At 48.2% G+C, this 16537-nt stretch overlaps 1 protein-coding gene across 1 annotated transcript; it reads left to right on the forward strand.

The window, feature by feature from the left end:
* Positions 1-2078: 2078 nt before the first annotated feature.
* Positions 2079-15749, forward strand: ABHD16A (abhydrolase domain containing 16A, phospholipase). Its single transcript, XM_075260365.1, has 20 exons — positions 2079-2312; positions 3347-3403; positions 4072-4138; positions 5214-5300; positions 5628-5713; positions 6681-6751; positions 6833-6955; positions 7843-7957; positions 8056-8157; positions 8271-8334; positions 8804-8853; positions 9062-9185; positions 9376-9480; positions 10765-10828; positions 11115-11171; positions 11249-11311; positions 11746-11822; positions 11935-12033; positions 12403-12449; positions 15074-15749. The coding sequence occupies exons 1-20, from the start codon at positions 2148-2150 to the stop codon at positions 15155-15157; spliced, it is 1707 nt and encodes a 568-aa protein (XP_075116466.1). The 5' UTR covers positions 2079-2147; the 3' UTR covers positions 15158-15749.
* Positions 15750-16537: the final 788 nt, after the last annotated feature.

A 16537-nucleotide genomic window follows, 5' to 3' on the forward strand; every position in this document is an offset into this window, starting at 1 on the left:
GACCGACTGGCAATGAGGCCCCAGATTGTCGGTGTATAAAACGGGTAAGGACACTGATAAACAGCGATGTGAAAAACCTGGGTGGCGCACTGCTCAAATGCAAAACACAGATGCAAGTACAAATCTTCGCTTATTGGAATTGACAACGCGTTTCGGGGTTTTGTGGTAAGACACACACCAGGTCTACGTGCATCTGTGTTTTGCATTTCAGGAGGTTTTTCACATCACTGTTTATCGGGGGGACATTATACTGTGGGGGCATATTGAGGGGTGCATTATACTGTGGGGGCCATATTGAAAGGTGCATTATACTGTGGGGGCATATTGAGGGGTGCATTATACTGTGGGGGGCATATTGAGGGGTGCATTATACTGTGGGGGGCATATTGAGGGGTGCATTATACTGTGGGGGCCATATTGAAAGGTGCATTATACTGTGGGGGCATATTGAGGGGTGCATTATACTGTGGGGGGCATATTGAGGGGTGCATTATACTATGGGGGGCATATTGAGGGGTGCATTATACGGTGGGGGGCATATTGAGGGGTGCATTATACTGTGGGGGGGCATATTGAGGGGTGCATTATACTGTGGGGCCATATTAAGGGGAACATTATACTGTGGGGGGCATATTGAGGGGTGCATTATACTGTGGGGGGCATATTGAGGGGTGCATTATACTGTGGGGGGCATATTGAGGGGTGCATTATACGGTGGGGGGCATATTGAGGGGTGCATTATATGGTGGGGGGCATATTGAGGGGTGCATTATACTGTGGGGCCATATTAAGGGGAACATTATACTGTGGGGGGCATATTGAGGGGTGCATTATACTGTGGGGCCATATTGAGGGGTGCATTATACTGTGGGGGGGCATATTGAGGGGTGCATTATACTGTGGGGCCATATTGAGGGGTGCATTATACTGTGGGGGGGCATATTGAGGGGTGCATTATACTGTGGGCCATATTGAGGGGTGCATTATACTGTGGGGGCATATAGAGGGTGCATTATACTGTGGGGTATTTTAATATGGACACCGGACTACATAAATTAGACTCTAGACTCCATTATGGAGTCTGGGTATATAGGGGTGACATTTACTGTGCGGGGACATTATACTGTGGGGGCCATATTGAGGGGTGCATTATACTGTGGGGGGCATATTGAGGGGTGCATTATACTGTGGGGGGCATATTGAGGGGTGCATTATACTGGGGGGGGCATATTGAGGGGTGCATTATACTGTGGGGGGCATATTGAGGGGTGCATTATACTGTGGGGGGCATATTGAGGGGTGCATTATACTGTGGGGGGCATATTGAGGGGTGCATTATACTGTGGGGGGCATATTGAGGGGTGCATTATACTGGGGGGGCATATTGAGGGGTGCATTATACTGTGGGGGGCATATTGAGGGGTGCATTATACTGTGGGGGGCATATTGAGGGGTGCATTATACTGTGGGGGGGCATATTGAGGGGTGCATTATACTGTGGGGGGCATATTGAGGGGTGCATTATACTGGGGGGGCCATATTGAGGGGTGCATTATACTGTGGGGGCCATATTGAGGGGTGCATTATACTGGGGGGACATTTTAATAGGGCCATTATGGAGTCTGGGTATATAGTGGTGACATTTACTGTGCGGGGACATTATACTGTGCTGTGAGTGGCACATGGTTGGGAATAGACAACATGTCCTCATAAATTGCTCCCTCCACTGCAGGTTACAGCAATAATGGCGGCCATACAGCCCGACTTCCGGTCATGTGACGTTATGTTATCGCAGTTGCTAGGACATGAACAGGAAATAGACTTCTCTCACCTTCTCTCCGCCCACCGAGCCTGCTCCGTCCAATCAGATACTCACTTCCCTATTTATCCCGCTCCTGATACGTTCTGCTGTTGCTAAGCGACACATCTGGAAGTCACGTCCCTTTTAGACCCCGCCTATATCTGCCGTTGTCCAATCGTATGTCCGGTTTAGCTTACTAGGCCCCGCCCCGCTGTCACTGCGCGCCCCGCCCCGTCTATTGTTGGTGTGCGCTGATTGGTCCGGGCAGGTGTCAGTCACGTCAGGGCGCCGCTGTTTCTCTCCGCTCTCTTCTAACGGTCCCGGCCGGGCCTGTCAGAGGGGAAACATGGCAGCCGGGGGTGAGGGCCGCATGCGGAGATGGATCCGGAGCTTCGGGCTGCTCTACCTGTGTATCCGGGGGCCGCGGCTCTATCGGGTTTACCGGGTGAACGGGCGGGCGGCCATCGGGAGAGGCCGGCCCCTGCAGGAAGGAGACACGGAGAGCTCCTGGGTAAGAGGTGCAGTGCGGGCCCCCCTATGGCTGAGGGCCCCCTAGAGATCTCACACTAGAATGGAGCGTCTGACAGGTTCTGTCCCTCTGCTGCTGTCAGTGAATGGAAACCTTCCTGCCCAGGCTGAGAAACAGCGCAGACTTCTCACAGCTGAGGGTTTGCTGCAGTTACAGTCTGGACAATCCTCTGTGTGCTGAGACACCTGCCAGGACCCCACTAAGGTGCAGGAGGCTCCTGCAAAGATGGGGACAAGTCCCGGCAGAGCGAGCGACCCGACCCTGCACCCCCCACTGACCACGTCACAGATCGGGGGTGCGAGGTCACCGCAAGGGTGAAGCCGAAATACAGGGGGGTGTGGCCATGCCGAAACACCTGCGAGACGTCCCCTCTCAGGTTGTCACCTATCACAATGGAAGGCTGACTCTTGCAAAAACCAAACATGGACACTGGAGAGACCCGTTCTAGTCAGTGGGCGCTGTCCATGGCCGTTCTGTCTGTTCTAGGCCACCAAAGGAGCAGAAGAGAAGAAAGATGGACACAGGGGTGAGCCTCAGGTAACAGCAATGTGTTTCCAGTCACTGACAGCCAGCAGAGAGTCTGAGCATTGTGGGAGATCTCTGTAGCCTGGCGGTTTCAGCGCTGGTCTTCATATCTGCTGCGCTAGCTGAGGGTGCACCTCTAACACTGGGGATAGGGGAATGTATCTGATTGGGGAGAACCCCCCAGAATGAGGATTCCCCTGTGCAAATGGAAGGTTTGGGACTTGCTGAGCAAAAAGTGATTGGAGTGGTGGTCCCACATGCTCAGCACCACTCTGCGCACCCCTGCTCTCCCCGTGACTGAGGGTCCCAGTGCAGGTTTGCTTTGGCCCAACTTTATATTCCCGGGGGTGGTTGGTGTCCAGCAGATTGTGGGGGTCCCTGTTGTGCAGACCCCCCCGTGGCGAGTAGCAGTAGGCTCCATGTGGATTTGGGGACATGTCTGGTGCAAATATCTCGGACCTCAGGAAATGGTTTTCTCTTCTACTTTGCAGGAATCCTTTTATCAACCAAAAGCTTTGGAGAAGCACACGGACAGCATCCTGGCATGGGTGAGTCCTGTATATATATAGAATTATATATACCCACCTGTAGTGACTGCAGACCCCACAACAAGGAGCTTGGGAGGGGCAGTTTGATTTGTGGCCCCCTCACTCTATAACGGGTAGAGAACGTACGACTCTCCAGCTGTTGCAAAACTACAACTCCCAGCATGCATACTGGCTCTGCTGTTCTTGGAACTCCCATGGAAGTGAATGGAGCATGCTGGGAGTTGTAGTTTCACCGCAGCTGGAGAGCCGAAGGTTCCCTACCCCCGATCTATAAGAAGAGATTGTCCTTCATTATAAGAGCTGTTCACATTGCGGGGGGCTCGGTGTAGCCTGGTCTTACATGGTCACCCCCGGCTGATCACCAGGGTTTCAGCCGCCAGAACTGCACTGATCAGCTGCTCGGCACCAGGCCTTTCTCCAGGGTGCAGTTATCCAGCAGTCTGTGCAGTTTTACCACCAGCTGTATTATGGCAATTATTTGGCAATTTTTCACTCCTGCAGTGAGAGAAGTAGGCGGGATTTAGCGGGGGGGAGGGGGGGTGTATTTGCCCATATACCTATAAGGTTCCTGCTCTTATGTAGGGGATCATCGAGGGGCGACACTAAGAAAGTGGCTACATCTAATTTGTGTTGTAGTTAACCCTGGTAAATCTTCTTCTGTCCTCCAGGTATCTGTCCTGTGGACCATTTCTTACTACTCCTCCCCCCTCGCTGCCTTCTATATGTACAGAAAAGGTAAGGCCGAGAGGTATCTCCAAATAGCCAAAGGTCCCCGCACCGATCTGACATGATTGCAGCCTATTTGCTCCCCGCCCTCCTCCTCTTGAGGTCTTGGCTGAGGCTGGAGAGGAGGGACCTTAATTCTGGATCTATAAGGGCCAGTAACATGGACCGGGGCTTATTCATTCATTTTAAAGATGAGAATCTCCTCTTTAAAGTGATGCCAGGATAGCGATGTTACCCACTACAGGTGTGGAGATATAAGCAGGTAGATACACCGAGATCTGCAGCGTATACCTCCGGATCCTGAGCACGTAGCATTGTGATCCAGACATAAGAGTCTCATATTTCATCCTGGATCATCTTGCTCACGTTTACAGATCTTGAGATGCCGGAATTGGTAGCAATGATGTCTCCCATACACGTCCTTGGCTATTGAGGCGTCACCCTGTCAGGACATAGGACGTACATCCCTGGCAGGGAAAGGGTTATAGCAGCTTGCTGACTGTCAGATGACGTCAAGCATGTGGCTGGTCAGTGTATAACTCCACAAGGCTGTCTTATACAGCTCAGGAGGCGGCCATGACGCTTCTTCTCCTCTCTTGGCGATCACATGATTGCCAGGTTATTGCAGACACTGCGGAGTCTCCAGAGGCTCCATCAGCAATGGGAAAAAAAACAAGGTAACGTCAGTGTAAAAATAAATCCGTAAGCGTCCTCGAAAAAAGACACAAGTAACAAATCATCACCTCAAGACCGAGTGCTAATAGTGTCCGGAGAACGTGACCGTAATGGACCATCCAGACCATGTCACCACTTCTGTATAATACCGGTCCAGGGTCCGCCCTGTTGGATAAATCCCCTCAGGTCAAGGCAAGGAGATGGGTTGTCGAAAATCCCTTACACGTTCACATGATCCATTTAGTCACCTGCTCCTGCAGTCCTCTGTGCTGTTGTATACAGGACGCATATCCGTGCAGGCTGTCATACATGTGGTGCAGACTCCTACTGTGTAAAGCTCCAGCGCTGAATATATCTCGTCACTGTGTATACTATATACTGTATTCTAACTGCTGCTTCTATACTACAGGGTATGTGACGGCGACCCGGCTGATACCTCTAACACAGTACGGCTTAACCCTTATGTTCCTGCTGGCGGGAATAGCATGTTTGAGAGGTGAGACCCTCCTCTGCACCGAGCTGTTAGATATAGCTTGTATATAGAGAGTGCACTATGGCGGATACCGGGTAAAGCACTCGCCAATAAACAATGTTCCTCTGGCCCAGAGGCTCCGGGGCCCTGATGGGAAATCTACAACAGGGGCCCCTTATCATGAGCTATGCATAATACAGGGGTCTTATTATGTTGTACTGAGGTCTTGAGGAAAGACAATATGGCCCTACCTTGCTTGTCGCCTCCTCGGCTCGTAGCTTGAGCTTCCCCAAGGCGATAGGTTGGAGGTGACCGGATGTCGGTTCATTGCGGCTTTCTCTTTCTTTCTAGGTTTGGGCAGGTGGAGCAATCCTCAGTATATTCAATTTATCAGCATTTTACAGAGAACCAAGATGGATGATTGTCCAGAGAACAAGGTAACGGCTATCACGTGTGTATGTAGCCCTGTCATGGGGAGACGCGGGGGCGACTTGTCTTTAGAGCTGGACATGGGCCGGAGTCTCTTTTTAAAGGGATTCTACCATTAAAATCAATTTTTTTTTTTGTAGATAACACTTAGGAATAACCTTAAGACAGGCTATCTTTAGATGTCTTCTCTGTGCCACCATTAGGTAGAAATCCCAGTTTGCATCTGTATGCAAATGAGTTCTCTCGCAGCACTGGGGGGCGGGCCCCAGCGCTCAGACAGCACTGGGGGCGTCCTTAATGCTGTGAGAGAACTCTCCATCGCCGCCTCCATCTTCTTCAGGAACGGCCTCTCTGCGCATCTTCTTCCGGAGCTGGGTTCAAACTTCTAGGCCTCGGGCAGAGCCGACTGTGCATGCCCACAGGCCACAAGAAAAAGTAAGTAAGCGGCCATTTTCTTGTGGCCTATGGGCATGCGTAATCAGCTTTGCCCGAGGCAAGTTTGATCACCAGCGCTGGAAGAAGACGCATGCAGAGTCCATTCCTGAAGAAGATGGAGGTGGCGCTGGAGAGTTCTCTGACAGCATTGTGGACGCCCCCAGTGCTGTTTGAGTGCTGGGAACCGCCCCCAGTGCTGTGAGAAAACTCATTTGCATATCGACGAAAACCGGCATTTCTACTGAACAGCGGCGCAGAGAAGACATCTAAAGGTAGGAGAAGAATAGCAATTCTTAAGGCTATTCCTACATGTGATCGACAAAAAAAATGAGATTTTAATGGTAGAATCCCTTTAAATGGCGAGTTGAGCGAGTCCACTGCTGCCCAATCATTCACTATAGGATTGCCAGAGCTCATTGCCGCCTGTGTCCAGCATCCCATAGAAGTGATGGAGAGGCCGTGCGATGTTTTCCTCTGTGACGTTGTGACCGGGACATTTGGCTTCTTAGACATTCAGAACGTTTTTTTCTCTCTTCACAGAAAATGTTGTCCAATTTCAACTTTGACTTCCGCAGTTGGCCAGTGGATTTCCGATGGGATGAGACCAGCAGGTACGTCTGTAAGGTGCCAGGTGTATAAGGTGTGTCTAGAGGTGAAGGCTACATCATTAACTATTTGTTGTCTCCTCTTAGTAAAGATCACCAGAAGCTCGGGCTGACAGGAGGCGTACCTCTGCTCAAGCCCGAACCCCGGACACGAGGCGCAGTGGACAGTTTCTTCCAGCGGGGGCAGAAGCTGCCTTGTCAGATAACCAGGTACAGTATGGGGCAGGTGTCGCCTTAAATATGTGCAGTCTGGTAAGTTTTGTGATCCACTGGCTTCTAATTCAGTTGTCGGTCTAACTGCGACATGGTAGGTATCATATGGATCAGATATTGGCACGTAGATGGCACATAAGTAATGGGGGGCGCTGGTCTCATAATGGCTCCTCTCCAAAGATGGGGTTGACAGGACTCTCTTCCCAAACTTGTGCCATGACCTCCTTTTAAGAAGGACTTGGACTCATAAGCTCAACCTACATTGGTGTTTTTTTTTTTGTTTTTTTTTTTTACAAGACTGGCACTTTAAAGGAGTTGTCCTCATGAGGCTGATCCTTTTAAAGGGATATCCTCCTACTAATATAGGGATGATCAGTGGGAGTCTTCACTTATTGAATGTCAGATCATTGAGGGCTGTGTCCAGAATCTCATAGAAGTGACGGAGAGGCCTTTCCATTCATATGGTGATACCCAGGACCCCTCTTCTTGTCATCATGGGGGTACCAGTGGTCATGCACCCCCCCAGGCTAGTAGTTATCCCTTATACAGTGAGTAGGGGATCACTCATTCATTCCTGCAATACCCCTTTACAGAGAGTATCTATCCATACCCTTTATCTGTACCCCACTGGTTCACTGGCTGCGTCCTCCTCCCCGTTTTTGTTTTTTTTGTGCACTCTGGTGCCTCAATTGGCTGTGCAGGGAACTGCAGCATAGCTGTGTTGTGCCAGCAAAACTGTGTACCGTCTTATCAGGATCGGCGGGGAACTCAGAGGTCAAAGTTGAACTGATCATAGATGGGGGGGGGGGGAATCTATTTTTATGTAAATGTTTTGCTGTATCTGTGACTGTGCGGTTTGTTTCATGTAGATCTCTCTTCTACAGTTATGTTGTAGCTCACTCGTTTGGCAGACGGATGCTCTACCCGGGTTCGGTGTACCTTCTACAGAAGGCTCTCATGCCCATGTTATTACAGGGACAGGCCCGTCTTGTAGAAGAGGTGAGTATGACACAAGACGTGTTCGGTATCTGCTCATTCCTGCCCCTGGTGTCCTCACTCCCATATAATGGGACTCCTCATGTTCCCCTCTCTCCTAGTATAATGGGAAACGAGCCAAGCTCCTGGCTTGTGACGGAAATGAAATCGACACCATGTTTGTAGACCGCAGGAGCTCCGGCGAACATAATGGCTCAAAACTGGTAAGAATAGCATCCGCTTTCCTTCAGTCTGAAGTCACTCACTTGATTTACAGAATACAGATGTGTTTCTGGTTCCTCTAAATGCCAATCCCAACGTCTCTCACTCCAAACAGGTTATATGCTGTGAGGGCAACGCTGGCTTCTACGAGGTTGGCTGCATTTCTACTCCACTTGAAGGTGAGAGAATTCCTGGTTCTTACATATTCAGATATCTTATCTTACTGTTTCTCTTAACTTACCGTACATATTCAGATATCTTATCTTACTGTTTCTCTTAACTTACCGTATGCCGAGACAAACAGCTGATCGAAACAATATGATTTTGTGATACTCTGTCACAAGGTGTTCATCCCATATCTGCTTGTGTGGTTGTGTTGAGAGAGGCTGCTTTTGTGCACTGCTGGCAGATCCGAGCACTGTACTCTGCTTCTCTTTGGCAATCCAATAGTGGTATTAATGGCGTGTCAGCGAGCACGTGTGACTTCATCCTTTCAAACCAAGGGACTCACTTTTTTGTGATCATTGATGGGGCTCATTGATTTCATTACATCCTTGTGGATAGGGGATAAATTTAATTCATGGTCCATCCCCTTTAATTGCTTAAGTTTTCACACGAATTGCACTAACACTGGGTTTTATATTTCAGCTGGTTATTCCGTCCTTGGATGGAATCATCCTGGATTTGCAGGCAGTACGGTAAGTTTCGGATCAGTAGTTCAGTAAGATCTGAAAACGTAAGTTGACCTAGCTAATATGTTTGCCGTGGGATTTTCCCACATTTCTGAGTCACTCGTTGTCCCGGACGAGCCCCCAATATTCACTTTGCATAGTTTCTCCCTCCCACAACTGATGTGCGTAGAAGAGCTGTGGAATCTATTTATAGATGTGCCTTTCCTTCCCATAGGGTGTACCATTTCCTCAGAATGAAGCCAATGCCATGGATGCGGTGGTGCAGTATGCTGTGTACAGACTGGGCTTCAAGCTGCAGGACATCATTGTGTATGCCTGGTCTATCGGGGGCTTTACAGGTGTGAGACAGGAGCCGCTAGCACATAGGACAGACAGAATACTTTGAGTTGGGTTAGAAGATGTTAAAATTGAAACAGAATGGATATTGGAAGTAAGAGCTGTCAGTGGTATATGAGGAGGCCAGCAAGGGGGTACATGGGGCTACTAAGAATGTGACCTATAGATTCATGGATCATTTCTATTTTACAGCTACATGGGCCGCTATGTCCTATCCAGACCTCAGCGCTGTTATCCTTGACGCCTCCTTTGATGACCTTGTTCCCCTCGCTTTGAAAGTGATGCCAGAAAGTTGGAGTGAGAACCTTTTATTATTAAATGCTGGTGGAGCGGTCCTGTGCAAACACCATCTGTATCTTTCATGGTTTGCATGTGTGTGTCTATGCATTATGATTGAAAGGGATTGTCTCATTAAAGGTGTGGTGCCACTATGGACACAGGATAGGGCGAATGAGTCCTGGCAACCCCATAGAAGTGAATGGAGTGAGTTTTTGCAACCACGCTGGTGCTCCATTCACTAGGAGTGCTGTGGGAGATTTTCAGTCCTCCTGTTGGGGTCCCAGCTATTGGACACTTATCCCCTATCCACAGGACAGAGGATACGTGTCCATGATGGGACAACCCCATTAAATGTCACCTCGCTAGGGTTTGAACCGCTGTGATCAGGAAACTGAAAGTCCTCCATGTAAGTGAAACCCGAGTGCGACTGGCGCTCATGTTACTGCTATGGGGCGGCTGGGACTGACACCTAGTGATTAGAGATGAGCGAATAGTGTTCAAAACTGCAGTTTCGAATACCTCGCTCCATAGCAATGAATGGGAGCAGCCGGCGCTTAACCTCTTGCAGTTCGCCCACTCCCATTCATTCCTATGGGAGCGAGGTATTCGAAACTAGAGTTTCGAATAGTATTCGCTCATCTCTACTAGTGATGCCGAACTCGTCTCCTATACTTGGGGATGAGGCGAGCACAAAACATTCCACCTTGATCTATTACGATCCCCTCCCTCACCCATCATTCATCCTACATATCCTAATGGCACCCATGGGTCTAACATTGGTTGGTTTAGGCTAGGCCTGCACGCAGGCTTAGGCTAATGACAGTAATTAAAGTTTATTTTTTGTTACTGTAGATTGTGAGTCCCTTTTAGGACTCACAATCTACATTTTTTTTTCCTAACATGCAAGCTCCTTGCAGATGTCCTTGGCAGGATTTGAACCCAGGACTCCGGTGCTGCAAGGCTGCAGTGCTAACCACTGAGCCACCACGTTGCCCCTTTTATTTTTTATTTTTTGTCATGACTATAAACCTCATTCGTAGCCTCTTCAGGGTCGTGGCGACTCCTTTCATTTATATTAGTGAAGGCATCTCAGGGCGACACTTAGATCCTGGGTCATGTGATGGGAGCGGCAGCCATAGTGTCTGTCTAGCCCCAGCTTTAGGCAACAGTCCACTAGTGCAGGGCTAGGCTTAGGCCTGGCGGAATTACAACTGTATAGAAATTGTCATGTGTACAAAGTGACAACAAGTGACATCGGATCCCGCTCACATTAATTCTCCACGTGTATTTTTTTTGCCATAGGAGGACTTGTAACCAGGACCGTGCGGAAGTATCTGAACCTTAACAACGCGGAGCAGCTCTGCAGGTAACGTCCCGGATCTACGGAAAGAGGAGATTTCTGATGGCTGCTATTACATTGAGCCTGTCAGGATACAGGGAAAGCTGCCGCTCATCCCATGTGGGCAGGGAAGTCCGGACTCTGTCTCCGCTAGGAGTCCTGTCTGGATTTATTCTGGATCTAGATAAAATAATTTCCCCTTTTCTTTTGCCTCGATCCATAAGAGTGCGGATTATGTGTCTATATTTTTTCATGGCCCCTCCATGGGTGTGAGATATTTGGCTGTACAAATGATCCTCTCCGCTTTCCGTAGGTACCAGGGTCCCATATTACTGATCAGAAGAACAAAGGATGAAATCATCACAACCACGTGAGTCTAAGGGAGGGTGTGTTAGAAATAAGCCTAGGAGAAACATGGCCGCCTTCATGCTTTATTCTTGTTTCCAGAAACCCAGACGACATTGCATCAAACCGAGGGAACGACCTTCTCCTCAGTCTACTTCAGCATCGGTGAGTGTATCCGAGCAACTGTATCTGAAGCTTTCATCTGTAATACTGGCCAGAGCTCCCGATCTCATCTGATTGATGGGGGTCCGATATATAAGTCCTATCCTAAGGAGAAGTCATCAGCATCTTAATTCTGAATAAATCCCTTAAGTTCTTCTTGATATCTAATGTAATGGTATGGCCGATGGCGGGAGTTTAACCCACTAAAGCAAAGTGGGTTACAGGTCACCCCGAGCGAGACACATTCCGGGACACTGTCACTTTAAATGGCTCTGACTCCGCAGCCGCGATCTTAGTCTTACTTTTAGGCTAGGAATTTAAGATTAAGACTCAGATCAAGTCTGCGGCCTTCATAGATTTAGAGATCGAGGAGGACGCAGCGAGAACCAGCAGTGTGAACCATCTCCATCTCCTAACTTCTCTTTTTGTGTCTGCAGTTACCCCAATGTGATGACGGAGGAGGGCAGGGGGGCGGTCAGGCAGTGGCTCTCGGCCTCCACTCCAGAAGAAGAAGGTGAGTCGGCGCCGTCCTCTCCCACATTCAGGACCGTCGTCTGGCTTTGATCCTCCTTCTGCAGTTCTGTCGTCTTTATACTGAATGTCTCTTTCCGTCTTGTCTCCATCAGCTTCTGTACTGAGTCAGTTCGGGGTAGAGGAGGACTGGTGTCTGTCTGTCCTAGAGTCATATAAAGCGGAGAATTTAGGACAATATCCATGGACAGTAGGTGAGTGCCTGGTGCCCCCATAATGCCTGGTGAGGGGTCAGGACAGAAGAGTTCCTAGGAGAAGAGAACGACCCCTGGCAATACTATGAGATATTCAGCCAGCTCCGATCCTAGTGTCCACCCTATATACTGCACTATATACAGTATATACTGATGGGGCTGGACTTAGAAGCATTATGGCTGTATTTAGAGGCTCTATATATACTGGATGTATCTCTATATATACTGGATGTAGCTCTATATATACTGGATGTAGCTCTATATATACTGGATGTAGCTCTATATACTGTATTTTAGCACCTTTATCTCCTGGGTCATTGTTGGTTCTTCTTTTTTGCCGCTGACACTTTTCTCTTCCTGTTCCTTTAGGGGATGAGATGAGTACAGAAGGACGGCAGCAGCTGGCCCTATACCTTGTACGTATCTCACATCTTCTTCTTTCATCCCCGCCTTACATTCTGCCCCGGAGCTCGGCTCTTCGGCTTGTTTACTGTACACACCCGTGGTTACATTCACACCCCACCCTGCCACATTCCTCCTGTATGACAGTCAGCCATGTCACTTCTTTTATAAGGCAGACCTGCTTTCCTTCACCTCGTTCTGAGTCTTAGAAGACCACTGTGCACTTTCAGGATATGTCCACAGCCCTTGCAGTTGCACTTGTATTCCGTTCGGGGGTGGGGTGTCTCCATGCGGACTCCTTCCAGACAGAATACATAAGCAGATGTGAACCGGGCTTGACTTTGTATCCAGTCTTGTTTTAGATTCCACAATTACAGTCCTATGAAAAAGTTTGGGCACCCCTATTAATCTTAATCATTTTTAGTTCTAAATATTTTGGTGTTTGCAACAGCCATTTCAGTTTGATATATCTAATAACTGATGGACACAGTAATATTTCAGGATTGAAATGAGGTTTATTGTACTAACAGAAAATGTGCAATATGCATTAAACCAAAATTTGACCGGTGCAAAAGTATGGGCACCCTTATCATTTTATTGATTTGAATACTCCTAACTACTTTTTACTGACTTACTGAAGCACAAAATTGGTTTTGTAACCTCAGTGAGCTTTGAACTTCATAGCCAGATGTATCCAATCATGAGAAAAGGTATTTAAGGTGGCCAATTGCAAGTTGATCTCCTATTTGAATCTCCTCTGAAGAGTGGCATCATGGGCTACTCAAAACAACTCTCAAATGATCTGAAAACAAAGATTGTTCAACATAGTTGTTCAGGGGAAGGATACAAAACGTTGTCTCAGAGATTTAACCTGTCAGTTTCCACTGTGAGGAACATAGTAAGGAAATGGAAGAGCACAGGGACAGTTCTTGTTAAGCCCAGAAGTGGCAGGCCAAGAAAAATATCAGAAAGGCAGAGAAGAAGAATGGTGAGAACAGTGAAGGACAATCCACAGACCACCTCCAAAGAGCTGCAGCATCATCTTGCTGCAGATGGTGTCACTGTGCATCGGTCAACTATACAGCGCACTTTGCACAAATAGAAGCTGTATGGGAGAGTGATGAGAAAGAAGCCGTTTCTGCACGTACGCCACAAATAGAGTTGCCTGAGGTATGAAAAAGCACATTTGGACAAGGCAGCTTCATTTTGGAAACAAAAATTGAGTTGTCTGGTTATAAAAAAAGGCGTTATGCATGGCGTCCAAAAAGAAACAGCATTCCAAGAAAAACACATGCTACCCACTGTAAAATTTGGTGGAGGTTCCATCATGCTTTGGGGCTGTGTGGCCAATGCCGGCATCGGGAATCTTGTTAAAGTTGAGGGTCGCATGGATTCCACTCAGTATCAGCAGATTCTTGAGAATAATGTTCAAGAATCAGTGACGAAGTTGAAGTTACGCCGGGGATGGATATTTCAGCAAGACAATGATCCAAAACACCGCTCCAAATCCTCAGGCATTCATGCAGAGGAACAATTACAATGTTCTGGAATGGCCATCCCAGTCCCCAGACCTGAATATCATTGAACATCTGTGGGATGATTGGAAGCGGGCTGTCCATGCTCGGCCACCATCTAACTTAACTGAACTTGAATTGTTTGTCCAAAATACCTTCATCCAGGATCCAGGAACTGATTAAAAGCTACAGGAAGCGACTAGAGGCTGTTATCTTTGCAAAAGGAGGATGTACTAAATATTAATGTCACTTTTCTGTTGAGGTGCCCATACTTTTGCACCGGTCAAATTTTGGTTTAATGCATATTGCACATTTTCTGTTAGTACAATAAACCTCATTTCAATCCTGAAATATTACTGTGTCCATCAGTTATTAGATATATCAAACTGAAATGGCTGTTGCAAATACCAAAATATTTAGAACTAAAAATTATTAAGATTAATAGGGGTGCCCAAACTTTTTCATAGGACTGTACATCTTAAATAATACAAAGTATCTGCCCCTTTGTCTGTACAGCGCTCAATCCCATCTGTGCCTCTCTACGGTGACAGACTATAAACAATCCCTGTGCAGTCTCATTCTGAAGTTGTGTGTTTATTTATCCCGTCTGGGGTCCTGGGTTATATCTGACCAGTGACAACTGTACACCATGGTGGAGTATGTCAGCGCTATATAGACAACAGGGGGCAGATGGCGTGAAATTAGACCTGTCTTCAGGATCGGACTACACGGGGGTTTGTCTGTAGATCTGCATCGGAGCTGTGTACACAAAACGGTTGGTTGTTCTCCCTTTCCTATGCTGAGGCTACATGGTGACATTGGCTGCAACCAAAGATCCCCGGGTCACTCTGCGACTCCTTCACTGACGTTAGCGAATGAGATGTCAGCACCGTTGGGGTCACAATGTGACTCCACTGACCAACGTCCGTGAAGGAGTCCTGACCTGACCGTCTCTGGGACGTTGCTGCATGATCCTACACTGTTTTTTTAACGTCTTTGCAATATGGGAGGAAATCCACACAACTCCTTGCAGATGTTGTCCTTGGCAGGATTCGAACCCAGGACTCCAGTCCTACGCTTAATGTTCCCCAGCTTCAATGTTTACCCTGTTTGTCTCTCCACAGGCACAGAAGTATCTAAGCAGCTTTGAAGCCACACACTGTACCCCGCTCCCCGCCAGCGCCTTCCAGATGCCCTGGAGTATTTAACCCTGGATGAGATACCACCGTTTCTGGTTAGATACACCTGCTGTAACCTTCTTCCATCCCGATATCCGTGACTGGCAGCTAACACTGAGCGGGAGAAGCCGCCTTCCACCATCTCAAACCTCTCTGGACTACTCTTGTTTTTTTTTAATAAATGGATTGAGAACGAGATTGAATGGATTCAGTCATGACCGCCGCTATTAAAATGTGAACAGTTCTCGTATGTCTGTCCCTGTCCTAGCGCTGGTCTGCACTACTGTTCCTCCTCCTCCTCCTAACGGGGCGGTTTTGTTGTCCTACCTGGAGCCACTGTTTAGATTCTGTGTCCTCCATCGGCCTGCGCATTTAACCACTGAGCCAGTGTCTTTCCAGAGATGACTATAGGTGGTGACGTCCCTGGAGACTCTTCTTACTGTACCAGCGGTAGCTACAATGGTTGACCACTAGAGATGATCAGGAATGTTCTAGCATCTTCATTGTTGGATAAGTGTTGTGTCCTCTAGAACCTCATCCATTCCATCACTAGCCATCGCTCATCTGACGTCATCCATTAGGCTTACGACTTCAATAAATTCATGTGCATGTCTCCATAATGTGGTGGTGATCTCTGTTTGTAGACACTTAAGTGTAGCCGAGCGATGGCCGTGGAACGCCGCTCTACGGTTAGTGGTCTCCAGGCGGTGGTGGAGCTCGGGACGGGGCTTCAGAAGATCACCATGCCGAAATTGGCCAATGTTGTAGAAGTTTGGCCATGATGGGAGAAGCTCCGACTAAAACATATAACCTTTTTGAAACCAGGCTTACAATGTCAGGTATATATTGTTTGCCTGGTTTCACACGGTTGAGTTTGGGCCGGGAAACTTATGTATTGGCCGAATTTACCAACCTGAACCGGCCACATATGCGCGCATGTGCAGTACGCTCCTGTAGGTCTCTGGAACAGACCTACAGGAGTGTACGGCGCATGTGCACATATGCGGGTGACCATTTTTTTTGTGAAGTCGACTGTGCTCGCGTCCTGCGCACGCGTTTTGCTTTGAAACAGCTGTAAGAAGACTGGAGCGAAAACCGGGATTTCTACCGATCGGCGGCGCGGAGAAGACATCTAAAGGTAAGAGAAGAATAGCCTTTCTTAAAGGGATCCTATCATTAAAAGTCATTTTTTTCTGGGTACCACATAGGAATAGCCTTAAGAAAGGCTATTTGTCTCCTACCTTTAGTCGTCTTCTCCGCGCCCCCATTCGCCTACAATTCCGGTTCTTGTCGGTATGCAAATGAGTTCTATCGCAGCATTGGGGCTGCCCCCAATGTTGTCTGAGCGTGGAGGACCGCCCCTAATGCTGCGAGAGAACTCATTTGCATACCAACAAGAACCGGGATTAT

This window comes from Leptodactylus fuscus, chromosome 11 (assembly GCF_031893055.1).
Source record: "Leptodactylus fuscus isolate aLepFus1 chromosome 11, aLepFus1.hap2, whole genome shotgun sequence".
Lineage (NCBI taxonomy): Eukaryota > Metazoa > Chordata > Amphibia > Anura > Leptodactylidae > Leptodactylus > Leptodactylus fuscus.